Source organism: Equus caballus, chromosome 24 (assembly GCF_041296265.1).
Source record: "Equus caballus isolate H_3958 breed thoroughbred chromosome 24, TB-T2T, whole genome shotgun sequence".
NCBI lineage: Eukaryota > Metazoa > Chordata > Mammalia > Perissodactyla > Equidae > Equus > Equus caballus.
In genome coordinates, this window is record NC_091707.1 from 50930949 (window position 1) to 50954467 (window position 23519).

A 23519-nucleotide genomic window follows, 5' to 3' on the forward strand; every position below is an offset into this window, starting at 1 on the left:
CTTTCTTTCAGAATAAAATAATGTTCTCAATAGAGCGAAGTCCAGCAGATGTCTGGTTTTAAAGGGCCAGAGCCAAGGAGTTCAGTCCTCAATGTGAAAAAGAAGCACGGAGATAAGAGAACTGAACTCTCGGAAGTGAAAAAGCCATGGTTTCTATTTCTTCCATTGGAGTTTTGGCTTGAAATGGTGTCATTTTAGTTTCACAAAGCACAAAGATCACATCTGCATCCAATAAACACACATGCAGGGCCAGCGAAGGTAATTCAGGAATATTTAATTTTATGCGGGACTTCCTGGGGATGCTAGGATTCAGCAGTAAAATGCTAAAAAGCGCTTGAGGGGAACAAAACTTACAGAGGAACCCCAACTGCTCAAGTCTGCCAAAAGATGTTATAAACAAACACTGGACAGAGAACATAATTTGGGGACCAAAATAGCTGAGAACCATCATCCTAGGGTTGATGTAACTCATGTACACAAAACCTGTTTGAAGAACAAGATAGTATTCCACACATGGAAGATGGCATTATTTGGGGGTAAATGTTCAGGAGCAGCGGAATAGATTCCTTAAAACCCTGCAGCCCTTACGTAAAGACATCGTGAAATCAGCATAACCTTTTGCAGACATCACAAATCCATTTTTCACAAATCCAGGCAGAGGAAGAGAGCAGGGGTGGAAAATTCTAAGGAGAATCAGAAAGAACTCCTAAGTATTTAGTGATGCTTAGGACTGGAACCAGGCCTCACACCTCTATATTCCAAATCTAAGATGTGTGGAGACCAGAATCCAGGTTCTGCTGTGGCATCCAGGACTTTCACAAATGCTTCTTCAGAGAATCTGATTTCATTGGCATCTCCCAGGGTCTGTTTTAGACTGAATGAACCCAGTGCACAGCACAGCATGTCTCTTCATTTTACCCAGACGAGGAGAGCAGGACCTATGTGATACAGCGCAAGCAGGGCCTAAGGGGGCCTTGCTTCCCGTCTCTACACGATGTGGGAAACAGAGATAGCAAAACTGAGGCCGCTCCCATGGCTAGAGAAGTATTTATAAAGCCAGCTGTCTCGTCAGATAGACGCAGTAAACATCCAGAGGGCATTTCTCTCTTTGCATTAGAGACTATCGAACATTCTCTTAGAGGGCTGGGCATTGCCTTGGTTTCTCACATGACATTATTTTTAGGGTCGCTGGGGGATCAAGTTAATTCCAGGGTGCAGTGGTGCTTTAAAATTACCGGATAGAGCTCGGTCACAGCAGAGAGAAGGTTCAGGTTCCAGCTGGAGTCTACGGAACTCTGGGTCCCAAATGGTATTTTAGTTCAGGGAGGTTTGGTGGCTCAACCCCTTGTGCAACCCAAGTAGCCACTTTTCCCTGAAAATGACACTTAGAGAAGCTCTGGCCAGCTTGGACCGAGACGTTTCTGTAGGGCATGTCCTACGCACAGAAACACACCTTTTGTCAGAACGCAGCACAGACTTGGAGACTGAAGTCAGGAAGGAAAGCGCCCTCTTAGCTTCAGCGACCCCGCCTCTTCGTTTAGGGCTGAGACATAGGAAGAAACGATCTCCAATGTGTGAGGTTCGTAACTATGGATTCAAGCGTGAATTTGCTTTTGGAGGAGTGGGTGGAAGAGAAATTTTATCAAATCAATAAAGCTTTATCTGTCAATAAGCACAGGAAAGAAAAACATTTTTAGGATGCCCGAGTCAGCATGTTTACATGGCCTGATTATTTAGTTTGGGGTCTAATTACATTTTGTGACCAAAATCCCAGGCTTCTCATAAGTTTCTGTGTACTTCCCACCCGCACCCCCTCAGTAATGTCCACAAGGGAGAGATCACACACTGACATAGATTATCTACGTACGTGTTCTAAACACCCAAATACATTTGAGCATAAGTATAGTTTTTGACAATTGTTTATTTAAGAAGTATATTTTTGTCATGTTTTCATTACAGAATTTCTAAAGAGAAACCTCAAAACTAAAAGGCCAAATCATATAAAATGCCCGAATCATGTGGTTTGGAAGAAATATTTCAAATACTATTTTCTTTGCTGCTTCAAATCACTGATGTCTGACGCAATACTGCAAGAATAGTTCTAAATCAAAGACAAAGGAATATGTTCAACAGAGATCACGTTTTATATTTTTATTAAACACCTAAATTTTGATGTACTGTTTCAGTTTCTTCGGTTCAGATACATGATTGGTCTTCCTGCCTTTGCTCGAACCATCACTGAGGTCCCTGGAAGAGAGCCGACATGCTTTCCCACATCCTGACACTTCATGCATGTTCTCGCCACGCTCCGTGGTAGGCAGCACTCTCCCAGAATTTTGAAAAACACACGCTTTGTACTCTTCCTGCTCGAGGATTACCCTTAATCTCTGATGACAGCTGTACTCTCAACTTATTAACAATAACAGTTGACAACTATGCCTCCGAAGCCAGGACTACACACTAGGGAGGAGCTCTGCAACTCCTCAGGATCGCTCCGGGTCCTCACGACACAAGTCTGCGAATTCCTCTCCCTCTTCCAGTCAACACGAAAGCAGAATTAGACAGTTTAAAGGAGGCAATAAACAATTAGGTTTTTGGGAACGAATCACCAATATTTATTAAAAAAAAAAAAAAAAGAACTTACTAGGGGGCCGGCCCAGTGGCACAGCACAGCGGTTAAGTGCGCACATTCCGCTTCAGTGGCCCGGGGTTCGTCAGTTCGGATCCCAGGTGCGGAGATGGCACTGCTTGGCAAGCCATGCTGTGGCGGCATCCGCATATAAAGTAGAGGAAGATGGGCACATATGTTAGCTCAGGGCCAGGCTTCCTCAGCAAAAAGAGCAGGATTGGCAGCAGATGTTAGATCAGGGCTAATCTTCCTCAAACAAACAAAAAAAGAACTTACTATACTATAAGCATGAGTAAAAGCTAGGTGCTTTCGGAAATAATATATTCTCAGCTGTTAAGCGTGCCAGATGTTAGACTTCCGAAACAACAGTCACGCTGCAGTGCCACAGCATTCCCAATATATTTTTGTTCATGAAGCTTGTTCCTCTGATTTATCTGGAATCAAGGAACCTGGGGAAAAAAAGGATTCTTTAGGAAGCTGATCCATTTTGGGTCCCACATTAGAAATCTACCAAACATCAATAACGCTGACGGGGATGAAATAAATACGCACGAGGAGCACTTCTGAGCAACATCTGGAGTTTATCTTCAGTTTCCTAGCCTCAAGCTTCGGGCCGAATGACTGATTATTTGGAACACTCATTTGCTGACAGCACATGCACTAGTTTTCTGATTTTAATTTTCTGAGCACCTCCAAAACATAAACAGGTCACCTCTAAAACCATTTCTAAAATACATAGGGTTTTTTAAAAAGTCATTTGTAGCAGTACTTAGTGTCCAACAGAAACCACTCCATCTGTTAAACAATATCTCGACTGCAAGGTTTCTCTTACTGTTGGCGGATAGATAAGGACACGGCACAGTCATCATCACCGTGGCAACAGTACCCAGTGACTATCAGAGGAAAATTGCACATGGCACTGCTGGCTCTTGAGCAGTCATGCCTCAGCTTCCTCTGCAGTATGCTTTTTCTGCAAGTCTGGTGTGCTCTAGGGTACCACCAACCCAGCGCAGCTCCAAGACTACAGATCTGGTGGTTTCACTGAGTCCTGCTCTTCCGGAATCACTCATGCCACCCATTCGTGCACCTGCCACGCTCGTATAGCAGTGAATTAAGTCGAGTGCCTGGGAGGGAAGTCAATACACAACCTAATAAATGCATGGCAAGGAGCAATAAGTACAATGGAGAAAAGAGACAGCAATGGGCCTAGCGAGGCTTTCTTTCTCTCCTCTGTACCCCCACATTGCTTTGTACCTGCTTCTCCTTTCTCACGCTGACTCCAAGCTTCGGGCCCCAGGTCGCCCTGAAGATCCCGCGCTGGCGCCATGTCCAGCACGCAGCAGCTGCTCAAGGAACATCTGTCCCATAAACCAACTCCCTTCTTAGTCCTCCACTCAACAAATCTTCCCTGGGCCTAGGCCTAAGGGCTTAGGTGAGCTGGAAAGTCAGCGAAGCCCCAAACCCAGCGCGGATCACACAAACGAGAGCGCTTGACAAACTTTTAAAATGAAAGTGTTAGAGAAATCGTCGCGCGCCAGAGGCGGGAGCCACGGGGATCGATCGTGCCTGTGTTCCCACGTGGGCGGGCGGGACTCGTGGTCCCGGCCCGGACGCCGGAGCCCCGGGCAGGCCTGGCCGCCAGTGCCCGGCCCGGCCCCCGCTCCCGCCACGAGCAGCCGCATTCGGCCGCGGCCTTACGGAGGCACCCGGGTCGCTCACCTAAGCTGGGAAAGCCAGGCCCAGGCCTGCTCCAGGCCGGCCACCGCCCTGATGCAACAACCAGGCTCCTGCCAACCGCGCTGCCATGGCAACTCAACCACCGCCTACACCGGAACCGGAAGTCGTCTGGAAGGACTCCGTTTCCGGCGTTCTGCGGACGGCGAGACCCCGCCCCGTGCCTTTCCCAGTCATCCTGGAGTATCCCAGCAGGCCCGTCTACCCGCCGGAGGGAAGTCGTCTTACCCCTCGTTTCGCCTCTCCTTGCCTCGGAGCGTGACCCTGACGGACACCCACTCTCTCCAATCAACTGAAGCCGTGTTTGCCGACGGCCAATAGTAAGGCTGAAAGATGCGGTCGGGCGTAAGGGCCGCCTCTAACCTGTGTGGGCGGGATGAGGAACGTGATTGGTAGAAGAGAGTAATTGCGGGCCAGTGTCCTCCAATCACGGAGCGCAGTTCGGAGCCACCCAATGAGGACCCCCGGGGGGCGGGCCGGGGAAGGCTCCGGGAGGCGAGCGGAGATCCCGGGCTGTCGAGGGCTCCGGCGAGCGCGCGGGAATGAGCGGGTCCGTGGGCCGGGCAGCGGCGGCTCTGCTCCGCTGGGGGCGCGGCGCGGGAGGCGGCGGCCTGCGGGGCCCGGGCGTGCGGGCGGCGGGCTCGGGCGGCGGTGGCGGCTCGGCGGAGCAGCTGGACGCGATGGTAAAGAAGGACAAGGTGGTGGTCTTCCTCAAGGGGACGCCGGAGCAGCCCCAGTGCGGCTTCAGCAACGCCGTGGTGCAGATCCTGCGGCTGCACGGCGTCCGCGACTACGCGGCCTACAACGTGCTGGACGACCCCCAGCTCCGGCAAGGTCAGGGCCTGCGGGGGGCGGGGACGGGGCTGCTCTGCCGGGCGGGGGTCTTCGCGAGGGTCCGTTTATGGGCTCGAGCGGGATTAGGGCACGGGGTGCTCCCCATAGGGCGTTATGGGTCTGGGGTCGGAGCGTGATCCACTTGATCTGGGTCTTGAGGATCCGGAGGTCTGGTACTGTCGCCACCCTGGGCAGTTGGTAAGTCGTAGCGAGTCCCCGGTCCGCAAGCTGAGCTGAATGAGGCGTTTTGGGGCGAGTTCACTGGCTGAGTCCGAGGAGGGGGAGCAGCCTGACTCCCCGCCCGGCAAAGAGGGATACAGTAAGAATCACTAGGAGGTAGGCACTTCGGGGACACTTTGGGGTGGGGGCGGGGCCTTCGCTAGTCGGGGAAGGGCAGAGGTTGCTCTTGTCTAAGGCTCATGACGTCAGAGGCTTGACATCTCATGGTTCAAGGCTCAGGGTGTCAGGGACCAGCCTCTGTTGTTGCTAAAGTGGGGGGTTGGCACAGCCGTCGGATTCGTCTTAGGATCTGGTGGCGTGGGAGAAAAAGGCATGAAGTTTGATTTTAGGTACTCAAGGACAGGGAGAATTTGTGGGGGCTAGAGCTTGGAGAGGCTTGTGGGGAGAGGGAGGAGGAATGGGCCCTAGCTAACTCGAGCTTGGAACTCAAGGAGCATGGGGCCAGTCAGGGTCTAGGGCCTGCTGGTTTTCATTGGTCCGGGGAGAGGAGGGAGGGCCCTGACAGCTAATTAGCATCTTTTCTGTTTGACACCCCTTGCGTTCTCCTTTAATCTTACTGCAGTCTCCCGTTTTATCTCAGTGGGGGAGGAGGAAGAGGCCAGAAGAGCCTTTGGGTCTGCTTGCCTAGCGTTGGTCAGAGCTGGTGGAGAAATGGGGAGGCTGTGCTGTACCTCCTGGAGGGTGCCTTAGGGCCCTGCATTCCAGTTAGAGACTTTCAGTGATGGAGTCCCTGCGTCTCCCTGAGCCTAGTGCTCATGTTTAGTTACAGTGTTCTAAAAGGAGTCTTTTAAGACACCAAGTTCCATGTTGTTCGACTTTTAGAATTCTGCATTTTGTTGTTCTACATTCAGAACTACTGCTGTACGTTTGAAATCATCAATCATAGTCATTCCTCCGTTGATGAGAGAGGCTGGTGTCTTGGAAGGCTTTGGGCTGGAGGCCTGCGGCCTGTTGGCTGTGCAACCTTAAGCAAGTCACATAACTGCATTTTCCTTTTCTTAACGTGAGGATAAGGAAACCAAACTTGGCAGAGTTTTTGTGAGGAAAGAAAGTGCCTGTCATCTCATCTGGCACATGGGAGGCACTTTCTAAGTGGAAGCTATTTTGTTGTTAGCACTTTATGGTTTTCAAAGTATTTTTTCCCACATTATCTAATCCTTACAAAACTCTTAGTTCTGGTAGGTAGAAACAAGGGGGAGTGGAGGAGGCAGGTTGACATCAGCAGGTCCATAGAATGTTCCTGTATATTAGGCGCATGATCGCTTGTCTTCCTGGCCTGCTGGAATGCCACCAGTTGCTAGGCTCTGGGGTTTTCTCACTACAGGGGGATCTGCAGTCTTTATCTAGTAGCAGCTTCCCTGCTTAAGAGATAAGACACTACTCTGCAATCTTCCAGCTGGAACTTTGCCACAGGGCCCCTGCAGATTGCCAGCATGGCGGTTAGTAAAAAGTTGTGTCTCTGGGTAAAGACCCGGAAGTGGAATAGTTGGATCATATGGAATTTCTGTTGCCATATGACTTCACTTATATGTAGACGATAAACAAACAAACAAACAGGGAGAGGAGATTGGTAGTTACCAGAGGGGAAGTGGGGGAGGGCAGCAGGGGCACAGGTGTACGGTGATGGATGGCAACTAGACCTCTAGTGGTGAGCACCACCAAGGTGGCACGGTCTGTACAGAAGCTGAAATATAATCATGCGCACCTGAACCTCATGTTATAAACCCCTGTGACCTCAATTAAAAAAACACTATAAAAAAAGTTGCAAACAAGTTTTGAGGGTCTCTGGTTTATGAATTTCTGGCTCCTGTTCAATGTAAGTGGAGGTGGGCTGTTCTGGAATATAGCTAATCAGCTGAAAGTCGGAGCAGAAATAAGAATGTTTCCTCCCAGCACTTATGTTTCCGTCTTCCATCTTGTATGTCTGGCTTCCCAGCCTAGGTTCTTAAGTGTTCAAACAACAGAACAGGACTTTAACCCTTCGATTTCTTGACCATTGAGTTTCATCAGATTGTTATTCTGGTTAATAAATGCGTATGTTTATTGAACATAACACACCTCTTTCATTTCTTAGAAAAGTAAACATTGGTGAGATATCGGCCTTCAGACTGGGCTGATGTGGTGTAAGCATGTTCCCCTGGTGGGGATTAGCTTAGCCGGGCTAAGACTTTAAAACATGAAGACTTGTTACCTCTTTGCTCCCTACCCCTTTAAGTTTACCAAGAGAGATTGACAGGCTGGCTGCTGCTCGCTTTTGCCAGCCAGAGATGTCTGCAGCTTCCCAGACTCCCAGTCATTTCTAGTAACAGGAGAGGGGCTCCTGCACAATTGGCTTTTCCTTTTTTCTCGGGCCAAAGAAGGCTGTGCTTTACAAAGGGCCTAAGCTGGAGGAAGACCTCAGACACTGTCTCCCTGTTCCGGGCGCTGCGTCCAGAGAATGTGATGGCAGAGAGGTCTCAGCCTGTGACCCAAAACAGAGGCGACCCTGAGGCAGCGTTGGGTTCTGGCCTTTCTCAGGGTCTTTCCCGTCTCCTTTTCATCTGGAGTACACACGGGAGACAGCCACAAAGCGATCGGGTCTCAGTAGACAGGTGTCACCATATCCTAATCCTGGTCTTAACAAGGAATATCGTTTATTTTCAGTTATAAAAGTAACATGTATTCGTTAAAGACACTCGGAAACACTGAAAACATAAAGAAAACGAAGATCACCTCTAATTCCGTATAAAACCAATATTAACATTTGGACCTAGTTTCTAACAGTTTCTTTAAAGCGCAATTGAGATCATGCATGTCTGTACATGGTATTGTGCCCTCCTGGGAGCAGGGAACGTGGCTTAAGCCACTGCGTGGGTGCTGTGTATATTGCTTGTGCAGAGCAAGCTTTCTGTGAGCACTTTAATGAATAAGGAAATGCTTCTTTTTTAAAATCATATCATAAATTCTCTTCCATGCTCTTGAGAACATTATAAACACTCATAAATTTCTGCGTGTTGAGATCACCATTATATTCCTTGCATCGGGAGCAGTATCTGTTGAGTGTTTATTAAGCATTTGAAAATATGCTCAGCCTTTCCAGTGTCAGGGAATTTAAGGCAATAGTGAAAAACCAATGTCATAGGTAAATGTTAGAAGTTGGATAATAAGTTATGTGTGTGTGTGGTGGATGTGTCATACGCTGCAGGTGGGAGTGTAAAATTGTACCAACACTTTGGAGGAGTGAAGGTGAGCATAGCTGAAGACCCAGCTGCTTCTCTCCTGGGTTAGAGCTAGAGCAGGGCTTGACAGGCGTCCTTTGTGAAGGGCCAGAGAGTAAATACTTTCGTTTTTGTGGATTGCATGGTTTCTGTTTTTACCTACAGTCATGCACCAAATAACGACCTTTCAGTCAACAATGGACCGCCTATGCGATGGTGGTCCCATAAGATTAGTACCCTTTGGCCTAGGCGTGTAGTGGGCTAAACCATCTCGGTTTATGTAAGTACACTCTATGATGTTTGCACAGCAATGGAATCGCCTAAGGATGTGTTCTCAGAACATGGCCCGTCATTAAGTGACACAGGACTATTTAACTCTGCTGTTGCAGAGTGAAAGCGGTCAGGGACAATACGTAAATGAATGAGCATGGCTAAGTTCCAATAAAACTTTATTTACAAAAACAGGAAGTGGAGCACATTTGGCCCAAAGGCCATAGTTTGCCATCCCTTTGTCTAGAGAGAGAGACGCCCGCACTTGAGTTAGAAGACACGTAAGGATGTTCATTGCAGTGTTGCGTGTAATGAGGAAAAATTGGCCAGAAAGGATCTTGGAATACTAGTAGCAGACTGGATCAACAAACCATGGTCATATGGTGGAAAACTAGATTGTGGATAAAATCAACTAGATCTCGATGTGTTGAATACAACTAATTCTCAAAAAATGCAGTGTTTAGTCAAAAAACAATTTGTAAAATGGTAACTGTGGCACAGTGCCATTTGTGTATATAAATGTTAAAGTGTGAAATGCTGCCAAATACTGCAGATCCACGTGTAGTGCAAGTGGAGCTGATGGGCGGGATGGCAGGTGCCAGCTGCAGACCAGGGGCTGCCTCTGGGGGTCAGGACCTGGGCCTTTGGACCCCAGAAACCTGGATGTGAATCCTGGCTCCACTGCATGCTGGTAAAACAGGGATAATTATTTGTATCTTGAAGGATTTTTGTAAAGATTAAATGAGATTATGTATGTAAAACACATAAAGAATATGAAACTCACTCACCCTTAGCTCAGAAAGGGGGTATTTTTATACTGCATGGCATACTTAATTGGTATTTTTCCTGCACTCTCTCTTTTTTCTTCTTCTTCTCCCCAAAGCCCCCGAGTGTGTAGCTGTATATTCTAGTTGTAGGATCCTGCATTCTTTCCCTGTGCTTTCTCTGTTGCATATATTTCTCCGAAAAGCATCACTGTGAAGGGTGAGGCAGAAGACGTGGTCATGGAGAGAGTATCCACATGTACCTGGCATTGTGGGAGCTTAATTCATTTCACCAAGTATATCTCACCTCATCTTCATAATATGTCTGTGAGGCATGGAGTTACTGCCATTTTGCAGGTAAGGAAACTGAGGCTAAGAGAGTAGCAGATGTTTTGCTACGTTGACAAGATAGCGGGCCATAGTGCCCTGAGCCGTAAGCCAACACTTTGTTCTGTCTGTCACCGGGCTCCGTTTTTCCTCTCTTGAGGGTCTGCTGTTTTCCATCCTTCAGCTCAGATTGTCTCCTGCAGGCCTGACGTCATGTGTTTTGGTGGAGCAGTAGATGTACGTGGAACTGATTTCGGAAGACAGCCGCCAAGCTCCCAGTTCCCCTGTTAGCCTGTTACGCAAACTTTGCAGTCAGCATTTTCTGTTCCAAATCGAATCACTAATCACTATCATCTATATAATGTGATTGTCATTAAAATCCCTTCTCGGGTATGATTTTCTCACATTTCCGAGTTTCTCTCTGATTCGGAGTTATTCCAAGTGATATTTATGAGAACTATCACTGTAAGTAACAGTTTTTGAAAATTAAGATGTGAGGGAAATTAGCCATCTTTAAACAATTAATTGTGAATCAATGGGATTCATTTTAGTTTTCAACTTATGAACAGTAGTCTTTTATTATTGAAAATGTCTCCCTTCACTCTATAGGAATCAATTGGATATTTTCGTAAATATTTAAACTCATACTTTTTAAAAATGAAAAATAGCATAATTTTTAAGACAGATGCCAAAGCTTTGCCTTGACACCAGCTGCTTGTGACGCTTGTTAATCTAAAAATTAAAGAAGCAGTTGAGTTTAATTTTGATCAATTACCAGGTAGTAGGCACCTTGAGTAACGTCACATGCCGTCATGTGCTCTAAGGTGGGGTTGTTCTAAGTTCTTGGAATGTAAGTTATTGGGCAAGACGGCCACGTGCCGGGGTTTGGAAGGAGTTACTCTCCCTCGCGCGTGACTCTGTGTGTGGGATGTTTAGGCTGGTCGGAAAGCCCACTTGTTTTGGTAGTTTTGGGGGTAAGGACTGATTCTGGTGACATACCCTTCTCTTCCCTTATAGTCAGGACGAATGGTCTGTGACAACATACAGTCTAATGAATGAGACAAGCCTAGTGCTTTGATTGTGGTACCATAAAAATGATTGATGACAGCAGTTCATTCTTTTACTCAGCAAAGGTTTTATTTTAAAAAAATTGTACTTTTTAGGATTAAACATGTGGTTTTGGGTGGCCTTCAGACCACAAATTTATTTTCATTTTTGATATGTTTCAAAAATTGTAGACACTCATCAAAAGAAATCAGTAGATATTTATAGTCATGAAAAGCTTAACACAATATATTATTTATTGCGGAAACCCCCAGATATAATATATGTGTGTAAACAGTTCATGTACATAAATGTAAAAGATATGTAAGAAAGTTTAGAAGAATTAAAAGTTTATATTTACTTTAAACGTTTCTTAATTCCCACAGCAACCCTCAGGCATCATAAAAAGTCAGAAAAGATTTCTAACTGGCATCATTATAAAATAAGTTCTGGTAGACTGTTTGTATTTGAGGATAGAGTTAAAAAAAAAAACCCAAATACACAACTTACGTGCTAAGTCAGTATGTAGCGCTAAACATCAGAATGATGAAAAACCTGACTTCATTAGGGTATTCTAGTGTTTCTAGATATTTCGTATTATTTGGGTAATGGGGTTTGCCCTTTATTGGGAACTCCCATCCCTCTAGCTGACTTTTTTAAAGACACCCAGAGTGGCTTAGAAATGTGATGTACCACATGGTGACTACAGTTAACAATGCTGTATTGTATATTTGAAAATTGCTAAAAGAGTAGATCTTAAAGTTCTCATCACAAGAAAAAAAATTTTTTAACTGTGTATAGTGACAGATGTTAACTAGGCTTGTTGTGCTGATCATTTTGCAGCGTATACAGATATCGAATCATTATGTTGTACACCTGGAACTAATATAATGTCATATGTCACTTGTACCTCAACAATGGAAAAAAAGTTCAAAAAAAGGAAAGAAGTGTACTTTTCAGGACCTATAACATTGTAACCATTTCTTCACATGTGAAGTCTGGAGAAGAAAGATAAAGTGGTTGGCTTGGGGAGCCTTCTGTAATGCTGTAATTTAGAACAAAGTCACGGGTTTTTAGAAGGCAGTGACTTTTTAAAAGAGAAAAGCACATTGTATCTTGGTACGATTATTTGTGATGTAACTCGGATTGTAATTTTATCTGGAAAATAAATGTTTGATAGTAAATGATGGGATATCAAGAACCAGTTTTTGCATTTTTAGTTTGTTTACACAGAAAGTACCATTTGATTGTTGTCTTTTTTGAGGAAGATTAGCCCTGAGCTAACATCTGCTGCCAATCTTCCTCTTTTTGCTGAGGAAGACTGGCCCTGAGCTAACATCCGTGCCCATCTTCCTCTATCTTATATGTGGGACATCTACCACAGCATGGCTTGACAAGCTGCACATAGATCCACACCTGGGATCCAAACTGGCAAAGCCTGGGCTGCTGAAGTGGAATGTGCAAACTTAACTGCTGCACCACCAGGCTGGCCCTGACCATTTTATTATTTTTTTTCCTGAGGAAGATTGGCCCTGGGCTAACATCTGTGCCAATCTTCCTCTCTTTTGTATGTGAGCTGTCCCCACAGCGTGGCCACCGACGAGTGGTATAGGTCCGTGCCCAGGAACCGAACCTGGGCCACTGAAGCAGAGCACACTGAGCTTAACCACTAGGCTATGGGGCCAGCCCCTGATCAACTTGTTAATTTGTGTAATATTGTGTTTTTTTTGAGGAATCTGTTGACTTTTCTGTTTTGTTTATATGCTCGTTTTGGCCGTTTAAAAATATCTGCCTATCTATATACATATAAAATATCATATATAATCTATAGTGATTAATTATGACATGTCATGCTTTTGACCATCCTCTGTTTTTGACATAACCAGCACAGACGTTTTATTGGCTAGATATCTTTTAAAAAGTATGTTTCCTCTCAACGTACGAGTAGAAAAGGAGGTAGAATGGTGCAGAGGAATGCTAGAAAAGAGTAATCTTTTGTGTCTTAAGATTGAAAGCACATTTCTTTCCTGTGATTTTGTTGTAACCGTCATCCTCGTGGCCCAGACTGAACAGAATAATCTCATGGCTGCTGTGTCACAGAATGTCCCTCATCTCTGGGTGTCCTCAAAGCCGTTCGCACATGGGACCGACCACATGCGTGCCACTTGGTGTCTTGTGTGCTCTGAGCTTGCAAGCAGGGAGAGGGTCTCACTCACCCTGGGGCCCTGCGCCTGGCCCTGGACCTGGGCCGTAATGAGCTTTGGGCCTCTCCTTCACTTCACTCACTGCGAGTTCTGTGCTGAGCCAAACTGCCTGCCCCGTGCATGGCCCATCCGAGGGGCTACCTAGGACGAGGGCTGCCGTCTGTGGCCAGGGCAAAGGGATTGTTCTCTGGGTGAAAGAATTATTAGAGATAAAAACCAGTGACTCAGCGTCTTGAGCGTGAATAACTGGTGGCATTTACCACCCTAGAGGGACATGGTGGATCCATGCTAAGTGGTCCGTTTGGAAATGAAGTTGTGGCGTTTCTTTGTTTCTTTTACTGGAAACGTGACTGGCAGATGCGTGGAGAATACGGCTTTGTGTATCCTGTGAGACTTACGTCCACCAGTCAAGTTCTCTGCCGTTAACCCAGTGTCGAGTGCGTGCCAGGTGATTCACGAGCCTTACATCCCTGATTCTCATCAAAACCTTGTGAGATGAGGGTGGAAACGGGGTGAGAGGTTGAGTCACTTGTCTGGGGTCTTGCAGTTTGTCGCTGGAAGAGTTAGGGTTTAAGCAGCCGTCCATTTGTTCTCTTTGTAGCAAACATGTTGTTCCCCAAGGATGGCGGAAGCGAGGGAGGGACGCCTGGTGTTCTGCCAGGAGTGGGTAGAAAACGTATTTTGCTGTGAAAAGTTCGGCTTTGACCATTTAAGTGACGCTTGAGTGTTCTTTCCCCGCAGGCATTAAAGACTATTCCAACTGGCCCACCATCCCGCAGGTGTACCTCAACGGCGAGTTCGTGGGGGGCTGTGACATCCTTCTGCAGATGCACCAGAACGGGGACCTGGTGGAAGAACTGAGAAAGCTGGGCATCCGCTCCGCCCTTTTAGATGAGAAGAAAGACCAAGACTCCAAGTGAGGGCGGCGCGGGTCGCCCTGAGCTCGACGCTCGGGAGCCCTGGGCTCAGAGACTCACTGCCAGAGAAGCCTTAGCGATTTGGGTTTCACTGTCCCGACGGCTGCCTGCGCCGATGCCTGCGGCGTGAGCGGTCGGCGATCTCAGTGTGTCTGCTGTCGGGCTGAGAATATTCCATTGTGAACTGAATTATAAGCACTGCGCTGTAGTAACTCAATGTTGTATCATGATCTTGCTATAAACAAAATTTGTTCTTATAGTGTCCTTTGCTCTTTGCCTGATTCAGGAGTAAAACTAGGAGCTTTTGAATCATCATTATTCACGAGTCCTCTGCGAATGTGTCGGTCTGCAAAGATGATATATCCACCCAAGTTTTTTATAACTTGTTCTGTTAAGAAAAATGATGGACAAAGAAGAAAATGTGATAACTGGGTATTGTTTTTTAAAATAAACTGCCAACCCAGGGATACCGTGTGTGAATTGTTAATTCTGAATAGCAGTAAGTCTCTGTCCTAGTCCGTTCAGGCCGCTGTAACAAAATACCGTAGCCCGGGTGGCTTATAAACAACAGACGTTTATTTCTCACGGTTCTGGAGGCTGGAAGTCCAAATTCAAGGCTCCAGCACATTCGGTGTCTGGTGAGGGCCTGCTCCTGGTTCCTAGACAGCATCTTCTCACTGTGTCTTCACTAGGAAGCTCTCTGGGGTCCCTTTAATAAGGGCACTGATTCCATTCATGGGGGCCCTTCCCTCCTGACCTGACCGCCTCCCAGAGGCCCCGTGTCCTAACACCAGCACTTTGCCGGTTAGGTGTCTATAATATAGGAATTTTGAGGAGACAGACATTCAGTCTATATCAGTCTATAAGGGCTTTTGGTACCTGTGACCTTTTGTTTTTAGGAATTGAGTGGATTAGGATTCTCATGTTCTTCTCTAAGATTTGCCATCAAGCTGTGTTCTGATTTCTTCCGGTAGACGGTATCTTTTTATAAGACTCAGTGTTTCTCCATCCCGAGACCGTGGTGATGGAGCTGGAGGAGAGCTTTACAGTGCTTCATGGGGAGAAAGCCCATCCCGTCACATGTGCCGTTGGATCCCCAGACACCCTCATTCATCTCTGGGGGCTCAAACAGAGCGTCTATTTGGAATTGCATCTTTACAGTGGCAGAAGTAGGAAGAAGGATGCATTTTTTAATGAAAAGGGCAAAAATGACAAGGAAAGAAGGATGGCTCATTTCCCCAGAGCCTTTCTAGAGGCTTGTTCTGTGTTGCTGTTAGTCTACTGAGAATGCTCACTGTGTAGGGTAAACATTGACCTAGGGGCCCTCTTGTAGCTTGCTCTCCTGCCGCCCTCCCCTCCAGAGGTTTTGGGATTCCCAGAACAAAGGAGGGAAAGTTGCAGCCCCACCCCCACTTTGCTGGGGCTGCCCTGGCTGATTAGAGGTGAGCCCCTGCTAATCACGGAGCTCAGGGCTTCAGGGAAAAGAAAGGCAGGTTATTGTCCCAAAAAGGCTTTTTAGACATGGATTGTACATTACATCCCGTCAGTACCTGTGTCGGCTCTAAGCCAAGAGCTGACGTAGAATCTTGAGGTTTGAACTCACCCACCTGAACCATTTTGCTTTAGAAATGATAGGGCCCCGGAAGGCAGGCCATGTGCGCAAGGTTTCTCTTGTGTTGTTGCCACGCACGGCCGAGCCAAGGTTGTGACCTTGTCCTTTGGAAAGAATACCATTAACAAATCACTTTATCCTGTCCCTGGATGAAGCCCAGGCCGTGGGGCACACACATGACTCGGCAGAATTGTGCCTCGCCTTCATGTGTGGTGTGCCGTGAGGGCCTTCTGCCTCACTTCGTTCCTTCTGGCTTTTCCTTAGATCTGCCTGTATACCCTTAAGGTTCATCTGAAAAATGAAATGGTGAGAAACTTCTTAGGAGGGAAACAGTGTAGGAAACTCGCAGAATATTAGGATTCGGGGAGAACTGCCCAGTGAAGACTTTGACTCAGATGCTAATGAATCGTGGTGAGATCATATCAGGCAGCAGAGAGCTTAAAAGTTTCAGGAATCACTGAGCTCTACGAGAAAGGGCAATGTTCTTTCTGGAAGTCAATTAATCCTTTTTTTCTATATGCTTAGCAAATCTTTACCTAGTGGAAAATTGAAGATGCTATCTAAAGTCAGTCTGAATAATTTTAATGATCTGCATAATTAGAATCCACTGTGATAATTAGAACAGTGACACCAAGTTCCTTGTACAAACAGCAATATCACACATCATCTGTTTAGAAATGCAAGGTCTGCTTCACAGCTCTCCAGGCCAGTACATTTGGCTTGTCCCATTGTGATTTATTGGATTTTTGTCCCAACTTCATAGTACTGTGTTATTAGACCCTCTAGGGGTAAATGAAGTTATTTTAGGAGACTAAACATCTGTACGATTTCTGGTAGTTTTTGTTCCCTAAGTTAGTAGTTACATAAATGTCATAACCCTTCATTTAAGCTGTAAGTTTTATTTATTTTATTTTTTTAAAAGATTTTATTTTTTCCTTTTTCTCTCCAAGGCCCCCCGGTACATAGTTGTGTATTCTTCGTTGTGGGTCCTTCTACTTGTGGCATGTGGGACGCTGCCTCAGCGTGGTTTGATGAGCAGTGCCATGTCCGCGCCCAGGATTCGAACCAACGAAACACTGGGCCGCCTGCAGCGGAGCGCGCGAACTTAACCACTCGGCCACGGGGCCAGCCCCTAAGCTGTAAGTTTTATATTTTAGGACAGAAGGTAACTTTTAAGAAGTTTCTTGGGTTTATTGTTATCAGCCCTCTTGAATTTACTTGTGTAGAATGTGGGACATCAAGCTTTCCTGTAATTATTAAAGCCACAGCGACCAGCTTGAGAGAATCCTTATAAATTTATTAAATGGCTTACTTTGATGTTTAGAGAGAAGTGTCTTGAGAGATGGGTCCCTCGTTATTTGTGACAGGAGAGCTTGTGCTGAGTTCAGAGCAATGACCTTTGTGTTGGCAAAGTTCTGTTGAAGTAAATTTAAACCAGAGGTGAGGAGGCTTCCAAGTTTGTTCCCGAGAGTCGCTCACGGGAAAAAATAGATGTTGGTGGATGGTTACACAAAAAGTAGCAGAAGTGATAGGTTAAAAAAAAACTAGATTTCCTATTCCACTTAGGAGTTGTTTAGTAAATCTAAAAAATAGCTTCAAGTTATACGTAAGAACTCTGTGACAGCGGGTTTGAGGGAGAGTGGAGGAATGGCAGGAGGGAGGAGGTGCCGAGACACACACAGGGACCCTGGGGACTTACAGGAAGTCACAGCCCCGTCGTGTTCCCCGAGAGCAGCGTCACTGTGGGTCTTGCAGCCGTGTGGGCATTCGTGCTGGCAGCTGTGGGCCTGGGTCTACGGCACAAGGTGCTGCAGAAAGGGTGCCTTGCTTCAAAGGTCTTTCCCAACAGCAGCCAGAAGGGCCTTCCACAGACACCGCACTGGCCATTTCATGCCCCTGCTCACAGACCTCCTGGGGTCGCCTCCCCTGAGAGCCTTCCCTGACCCCGTGTGGCTCCCACAGCCCCTTTCTCTGTGCGTCACACCAGGATGTCATTGCCTTTCTCTTGGCTTCACTCAGGGACCCGCCTATGGCTAGCATACATAGGGCTCAGAAAAATAAATAAAAAACGAGTGAAGAACTCCCTTTCTTATTCCTTTCGGATAAGTCACAAGAAGTGTCACGTTATTTCAGTTTACCAGTCTAGCAGGACGAGGGCAGTAGCTAAGAGCTTGATTGGATTGAACTTCCAGGATTTTCATCTCGACTCTTCCCGGGTGTGAACCTGACCTTCGACCTGTTGACTTCCTTTTCCTGCTCGTTTGAACAGGAAAGTAGTGAATGTCACCTACGTGAGGTTTGTCATGGGGCTTAGATGTGAGAATCCCCATCAAGAGCCTGGCCTGGATGAGCTCTCAGGATGAGTCAACCTCTCCAGTTACCTTGGGCTACATCTGGACTTGGTGGGTATTGTGTACGTTATTCACTGTCATTTGAAGGCTAAGAGGGTAGAGAGAAGTCCGTATTTACTGACAGACCATTGTTGATGTTTGCTTGCTCCCGGAGCGTGGAGAATCATCTCTGAAGGTAAATGACAAGGTTTAATACTTGAGATGGTCTTCTCAGTGGAGAGTACCATTACCCAGCTGCTCCTGGGGACAGGAGGGCCTCAGACAGAAAGAATTCCCAGTAAATTACTTGCCTAAGATTATGGTTTGACTTTCTGCCACTGAGTTTTATTTTTTATTAAATATTACTTCCATCTCATACGGTGGGAAGTCTTTCCTGAGCTGATAGCTTTGGCTTCCGTGGTGTGGAGTTAAGATTCAAAGAAGACAGTTTAACCTTGAGCTAATTCTAATTTATCAGTAGCAAGCGTTGTGGCACTGGGTTCCACTGTGCCTAATTGCCAATCTTAACAGGGATACGTTTAGCCAGAACAAAAGAAGTAGAAATGTCCCCCGGTTCATAGGAAGTTAGGTGATGAATGTAGACAGTATTTCCAGATTATCAGTGTGTCTGTCACTGGTCCTGAGCGGCTGTGAGCTTTGATAATCAGCAACCACAGATGAACCAGCTCCGGGGGGTGCACGCTGAGTCCCAGACTGTGCGATAGGACCTCTTCCTGCTCTAAACCCAGGCTGGCCTGGGGGAGCCTTCAGCCGGGGGCCAGCACCCCCAATCTCCTGCCCTGAGGTGGGGGGGAGGGTCTGGCACAGGTGTCAAAATCCATGGAATCTGGAGGAGAACTTCAGCAGTTCAATAATTTTACCAGTGAGCTGTAATCCCGGGACCCCAGCAGCATGTTCCCATTATTCTGGCTTTGTTTCTTTTTTATCTTTTCCCCATGATTCCTTAGTGAAGTTTCCTTAGAGTGATTCTTGGGAGAGCAGAGCACTGTTCCAGAGGTGAGAGCAAAGGATGTTCTCCCTTCCACCTGTCCAACCCACTACAGTTTTAGCGAACTTTCAAAGGACCTGATGTGGTAGGTTGAATACATGGCCCCCAAAGATGTCCATGTCATAGTCCCCAGAACCTGGGGCTTTGCAGGTGTAATTAAGGACCTCGAGATGGGAGATGATCCTGGATTGTCTCGGGGGGCCCCATGTAATCACAAGTGTCCTTATAGGAGGGAGGCAGGATCAGAGTCAGAGAAGGAATGTGGCGCCGGAAGCAGAGGTTGGAGCAATGAGCTCTGAAGATGGAGCAGGGGCCGTGAGCCAAGGAAAACAGGCGGCCTTGAGAACCTGGGAAAGGCAGGGAAACAGATTCTCCCCGGAGCCTCCAGCAGGAGCACAGGACTTGATCTCAGCCCAGTGAGTGATTTCAGACCTCTGACCTCCAGAGCCGTCAGATAAAAACTTCATCTTGTTTAAGCTGCCAAGTCTCTGGTTGTTACAGTAGCAACAGGAAACTCACGCACCTGTCTCCCTGGAGGGTCATGGTAGGTGCCACTTGGTGTGAGTGGACAGGGCTCAGGGACAAAGTTCTGTTGAGTCCCTGCCCTGTGCTAGAAATTTAGGTCCCTTCTTTACTCATCACAAAAGGTCTGCGAATGTGGGGTATTCTCTCTCCCTTTCAGATGGTAAAATGGACTCAGAGAGGTCAGGTCACTTGTCCAAGGTCACCACCTAGTGAGTAGTAGGGCTGGCGCTTGAGCCGTGGTCCTCATGCATCACACTTCAGAGGCCCACCAAATAAGAGCATCCTCAGCAGGGCACCACGGTGGAGCCCTGGCGACTGGCTCTGGGAGTGCAGCCCTGAGAGTAAGGACTGCTCTTGCCACCGAATTTGACCTTCATGTCCCATTGAAACCCACAGCCAGGGGGCTGGGGCCTTTGGAGTCCCCCTGGCCATCCACAGGTAAGTACGTAAGAAGGTGAAAGTCCTCCTTCTGAGATGGGCGACAGCGGTGCAGGCCTAGCTGGGCAGAGGCGATCAGATGGTCAGCGCGAACAAAGCCCAGGGAGAAGCACCCCTGGGCCCTGTGTGCTGTGTGGACATGCGGCCAGGCCAGAGGTCCCGCTGGGCTTCACTGGGTGAAATTCCAAACGGCAGGAAGTGGACGTTTTTGCCCTGGTGCAAAGCAGTCTACAAAGGGTTCGCCAGCATCTGCTGGGCTTTCCCCTCCGACCTCAGACACCGCCCTGGGCCCCGTCACCTATTTCTGCACAGACTCAGAGCCGCCTGTTGTCCTTCCTAAGGGACAGGCTTCGAGTTCTCACTTCCTGGGCATGTCCTCTGTCCAGCCCTCACCTCCCCCTCCCTCCTCTGTCAACCCCTGGGCCTTTTCTTTGTCACAGTTCACCCTCTCTCCCCTCTGTTTGTTGGCAACATGGTCCCATAAGGTATACATTTTTAGGCCCCAGTCATTTGAATTTTTTTTTTTTAGATTTTATTTTTCCTTTTTTCTCCCCAAAGCCCCCCAGTACACAGTTGTATATGTTTTAGTTGTGGGTCCTTCTAGTTGTGGCATGTGGGATGCCTCCTCAGCATGGCCTGATGAGCGGTGCCATGTCTGCACCCAGGATCTGAACCAGGAAACCCTGGGCTGCCGAAGTGGAGCGTGCGAACTTTAACCACTTGGCCCCGGGGCCTGCCCCTGAATTTTTAAACAATGAGTTAATTTCTACTTTAATAAGACAATCCATGCATACAGTTAAAGTCAAATGGTACTAAAAAACTGATCATGAGAACTAGAAATTCCTGCCTTTTACCTTCTGACACACAGTCCTGCTCCCCGGAGGCAACCAATTTCCATTCTTGAGCTATTTCTTCCACCATTTACATCCGTATTACTTAATAGTATGCTTCCATTGCTATTTCTTTGCTAATCAATTTCAGACATTCTCTCCCCTCTGTGCCATTTTCCTAGGAAAGGATTCAGTGCTCTTGCATCATCACCAGCATCCCCCCACCCCACTTCTCCCTTAGTCCCCATACAGTTATAACAATTTTTGGCTAAATCGATAGTCAGTGTTTTCATCATTATTACGACTATATTTTTTCACTGATAAGCCAAATATTATATTCCTTTCTTATGTAACTTTTCCTTCCCTTGATTAATGATTGTCTTTTAAGATTATTTTGTGTTTGATTTCATATTTTGTTTTTACTCAGTGCTCTGAGATTGACCAAATGGTCATCAATACAGTTTCTAAACAGAAGCATCAGACAAATGGTAGCCCCTCTCCCCGATCCCTCCACCCCACCTCCTACCCTCCTAGAGTCCTGAACACCCCAGCTGCCCTCTGGTTGCCTTATCATCATTCTTGGACTCCGTTCATGTCTTCCCTGGGTTGGGTTCTCTGTTCCCCATGTCCTGTGTCTTTATCTTTTTTAGTTTATTCCTTTGCTTTGCTGGAGCACATCCTGCAAAAGCTTCCTACGGAAGATGCACAGGAGGTCCAATTTCTGAGACTGGCTTGTCTGAAAAGGTTTTATTATGCCTGTGTGCCAGATTTGGTAGTTTGGCTGGGCCAGAAGATATTTTCCCTCCAAATTTTGATGACATTGGTTCATTGCCTTCTAGCTTCCAGTGTGCTGCTGGGAAGTCTGATGGTTTCCTGATTCCTGACCTTTGATGCTTTATTTTTTCCTTTTTAGGAAAGATCCTCTTTAGGATCTTTTCTTTATCCTGGCTTGTGTGCCTTGATGTTAATCTTTTTGTTTTTCCCCTTTCACTGGCTTTCAAGCTAGAGAGTCTTGTCTTTCAGTTCTGAGAAAATTTCCCGTGACTTCTTTGGGAATTCCTATACTTAGTTTTTCCTATTCTTTCTCCTTCTGAGTGACATTTGTCAGATGTGGGCTCTCCTAGAGGGACCACATAGTTTTCTTATTTTTTCTTGCCTATTTTTGAAATCCTTATCTTTTTGTTCTGCTCTTTGGGAGATTTTTCTGACCTTCCTTTTTCCCTCTTGTCCATAAATATTTCCGTGTGCCTCTCCTGGTTTGGGCACGGTCCCAGGTGTGGGGATAGAGCAGTGAACAATGCAGAACAGGCTCTCACAGGGCTCATATTCCAGTTGGCGAGAGAGAGAAAACAGCTGTAAGTGGATCAATAACTGGTTAGGTGGGTTAAGAGCTAAGAAGGAAAAACTCAGGTTAAGGAGATAGAAAGAGACAAACGTTTTCTGATTGGGTCGTTGGGGAAGACCTCTCTACTGGCTGATACTAGGGCATGGATCTTCCATTCTTTTAATTCTGCCAGCTGTTTAAAATAATTATTTCCAATAATTTCCAATATGATAAAATCTTAAGTGTTCTTAAGTGTATCATTCTGTGGCATTAAGCACACTCACATTGTCGTGCAACCATCACCACTACCCATCTCCAGAATTCTTTTCATCTTGTAAAACTGAAACTCTAAACCCATCAGGCAACTCCCCATCCTCCCTCAGCTCAGCCCTGACACCCACCATTCTACTTTCTGTCTCTGTGAATTTGACTACTCTAGGTATCTTGTCTAAGTGGAACCATACAGTATTTGTCTTTCTGTGACTGGTTTATTTCACATGGCATAATGGCCTCAAGGCTCATCCGTGTTGTAGCCTGTGTCATTCTTTCTTGAGGCTGAATAATATTTCCTTGTAGGCACACACTACATTTTGTTTATCCATTCTTTGGTGCATGGACACTTGGGTTGCTTCCATCTTTTGGCTCTTGTGAATAATGCTGCTATGGACGTGGGTGTACAAAATAACTCTTTGAGACTCTGCTTTCAATTCTTTGGGGTATGTAACCAAAAGTGGAATTGCTGGAATATATGGTAACTGTTTAATTTTTTTGAGGAATTGCCAGACCATTTCCACAGCAGCTGCACCATTTTACAATCCCGCCAATGGTGCACAGGGGTTCCAATTCCTCCACACCCTTGCCAACACTTGCTATTTTCTGTTTTTGTTTTTGATAGTAGCCATCCTGGTGAGTGTGAACTAACCCTTTTCATAGCCACTTGTTCTACCTGTATCCTTCAAGGATGCAATAACTTAACTCTGAGGATATTACTTACAGCTTTTTTTTTTTAAGCCACTCTTTTTCAAAGTGTCTGCATTCTCCCTGGGCCTCCAGGTTTCTGCTTTGTTGGTCTATTTGGGTCTCTCTTCTGAGCTGGAGACCTTCAGCTCTCAGCTCACATTTGAGAATTAAGGGATGGTTAGAGGCTGGGGATTGAATAGGGTCTTGGAGATGGTATGCGTGCGTGTGCCTGTGCCTGTGTGTGCATGCATGTGTGTGGGTGTGTGTGCATGTGCGTCTGAGGAGGTGTAAGGTCGGAGGGGCTGGCTGCCTGGTGGGTTTCCCTGAACTG

The 23519-nt window shown here is 46.6% G+C and overlaps 1 protein-coding gene, 1 long non-coding RNA gene and 1 other non-coding gene across 5 annotated transcripts; 1 reads left to right on the forward strand and 2 right to left on the reverse strand.

Moving 5' to 3' along the window:
• Window positions 1-2136: 2136 nt before the first annotated feature.
• On the reverse strand, window positions 2137-4594 carry LOC111770404 (uncharacterized). 2 transcript variants are annotated; one of them, XR_002803669.2, is made up of 4 exons: window positions 4349-4594; window positions 2906-3078; window positions 2645-2761; window positions 2137-2533 (listed from the first exon to the last, which is right to left on the reverse strand). It is a non-coding gene; the product is annotated as an uncharacterized lncRNA (long non-coding RNA). The 2 variants fall into 2 exon arrangements; XR_002803668.2 differs by having other exon boundaries at window positions 3884-4475.
• Window positions 3385-3659, reverse strand: LOC111770503 (small Cajal body-specific RNA 13). The gene has a single exon (XR_002803775.1). It is a non-coding gene; the product is annotated as a small Cajal body-specific RNA 13 (non-coding RNA).
• Window positions 4595-4828: 234 nt separating the features above from the next.
• Window positions 4829-14627, forward strand: GLRX5 (glutaredoxin 5). 2 transcript variants are annotated; one of them, XM_070250327.1, is made up of 3 exons: window positions 4829-5197; window positions 13601-13691; window positions 13985-14627. In XM_070250327.1, exons 1-3 carry the CDS (start codon window positions 4906-4908, stop codon window positions 13989-13991), a joined length of 390 nt encoding a protein of 129 aa, XP_070106428.1. In that variant the 5' UTR covers window positions 4829-4905; the 3' UTR covers window positions 13992-14627. The 2 variants fall into 2 exon arrangements, with proteins under 2 accessions (XP_070106428.1, XP_001917454.2); XM_001917419.5 differs by lacking the exon at window positions 13601-13691 and having other exon boundaries at window positions 4835-5197.
• The last annotated feature ends 8892 nt before the right edge of the window (window positions 14628-23519 follow it).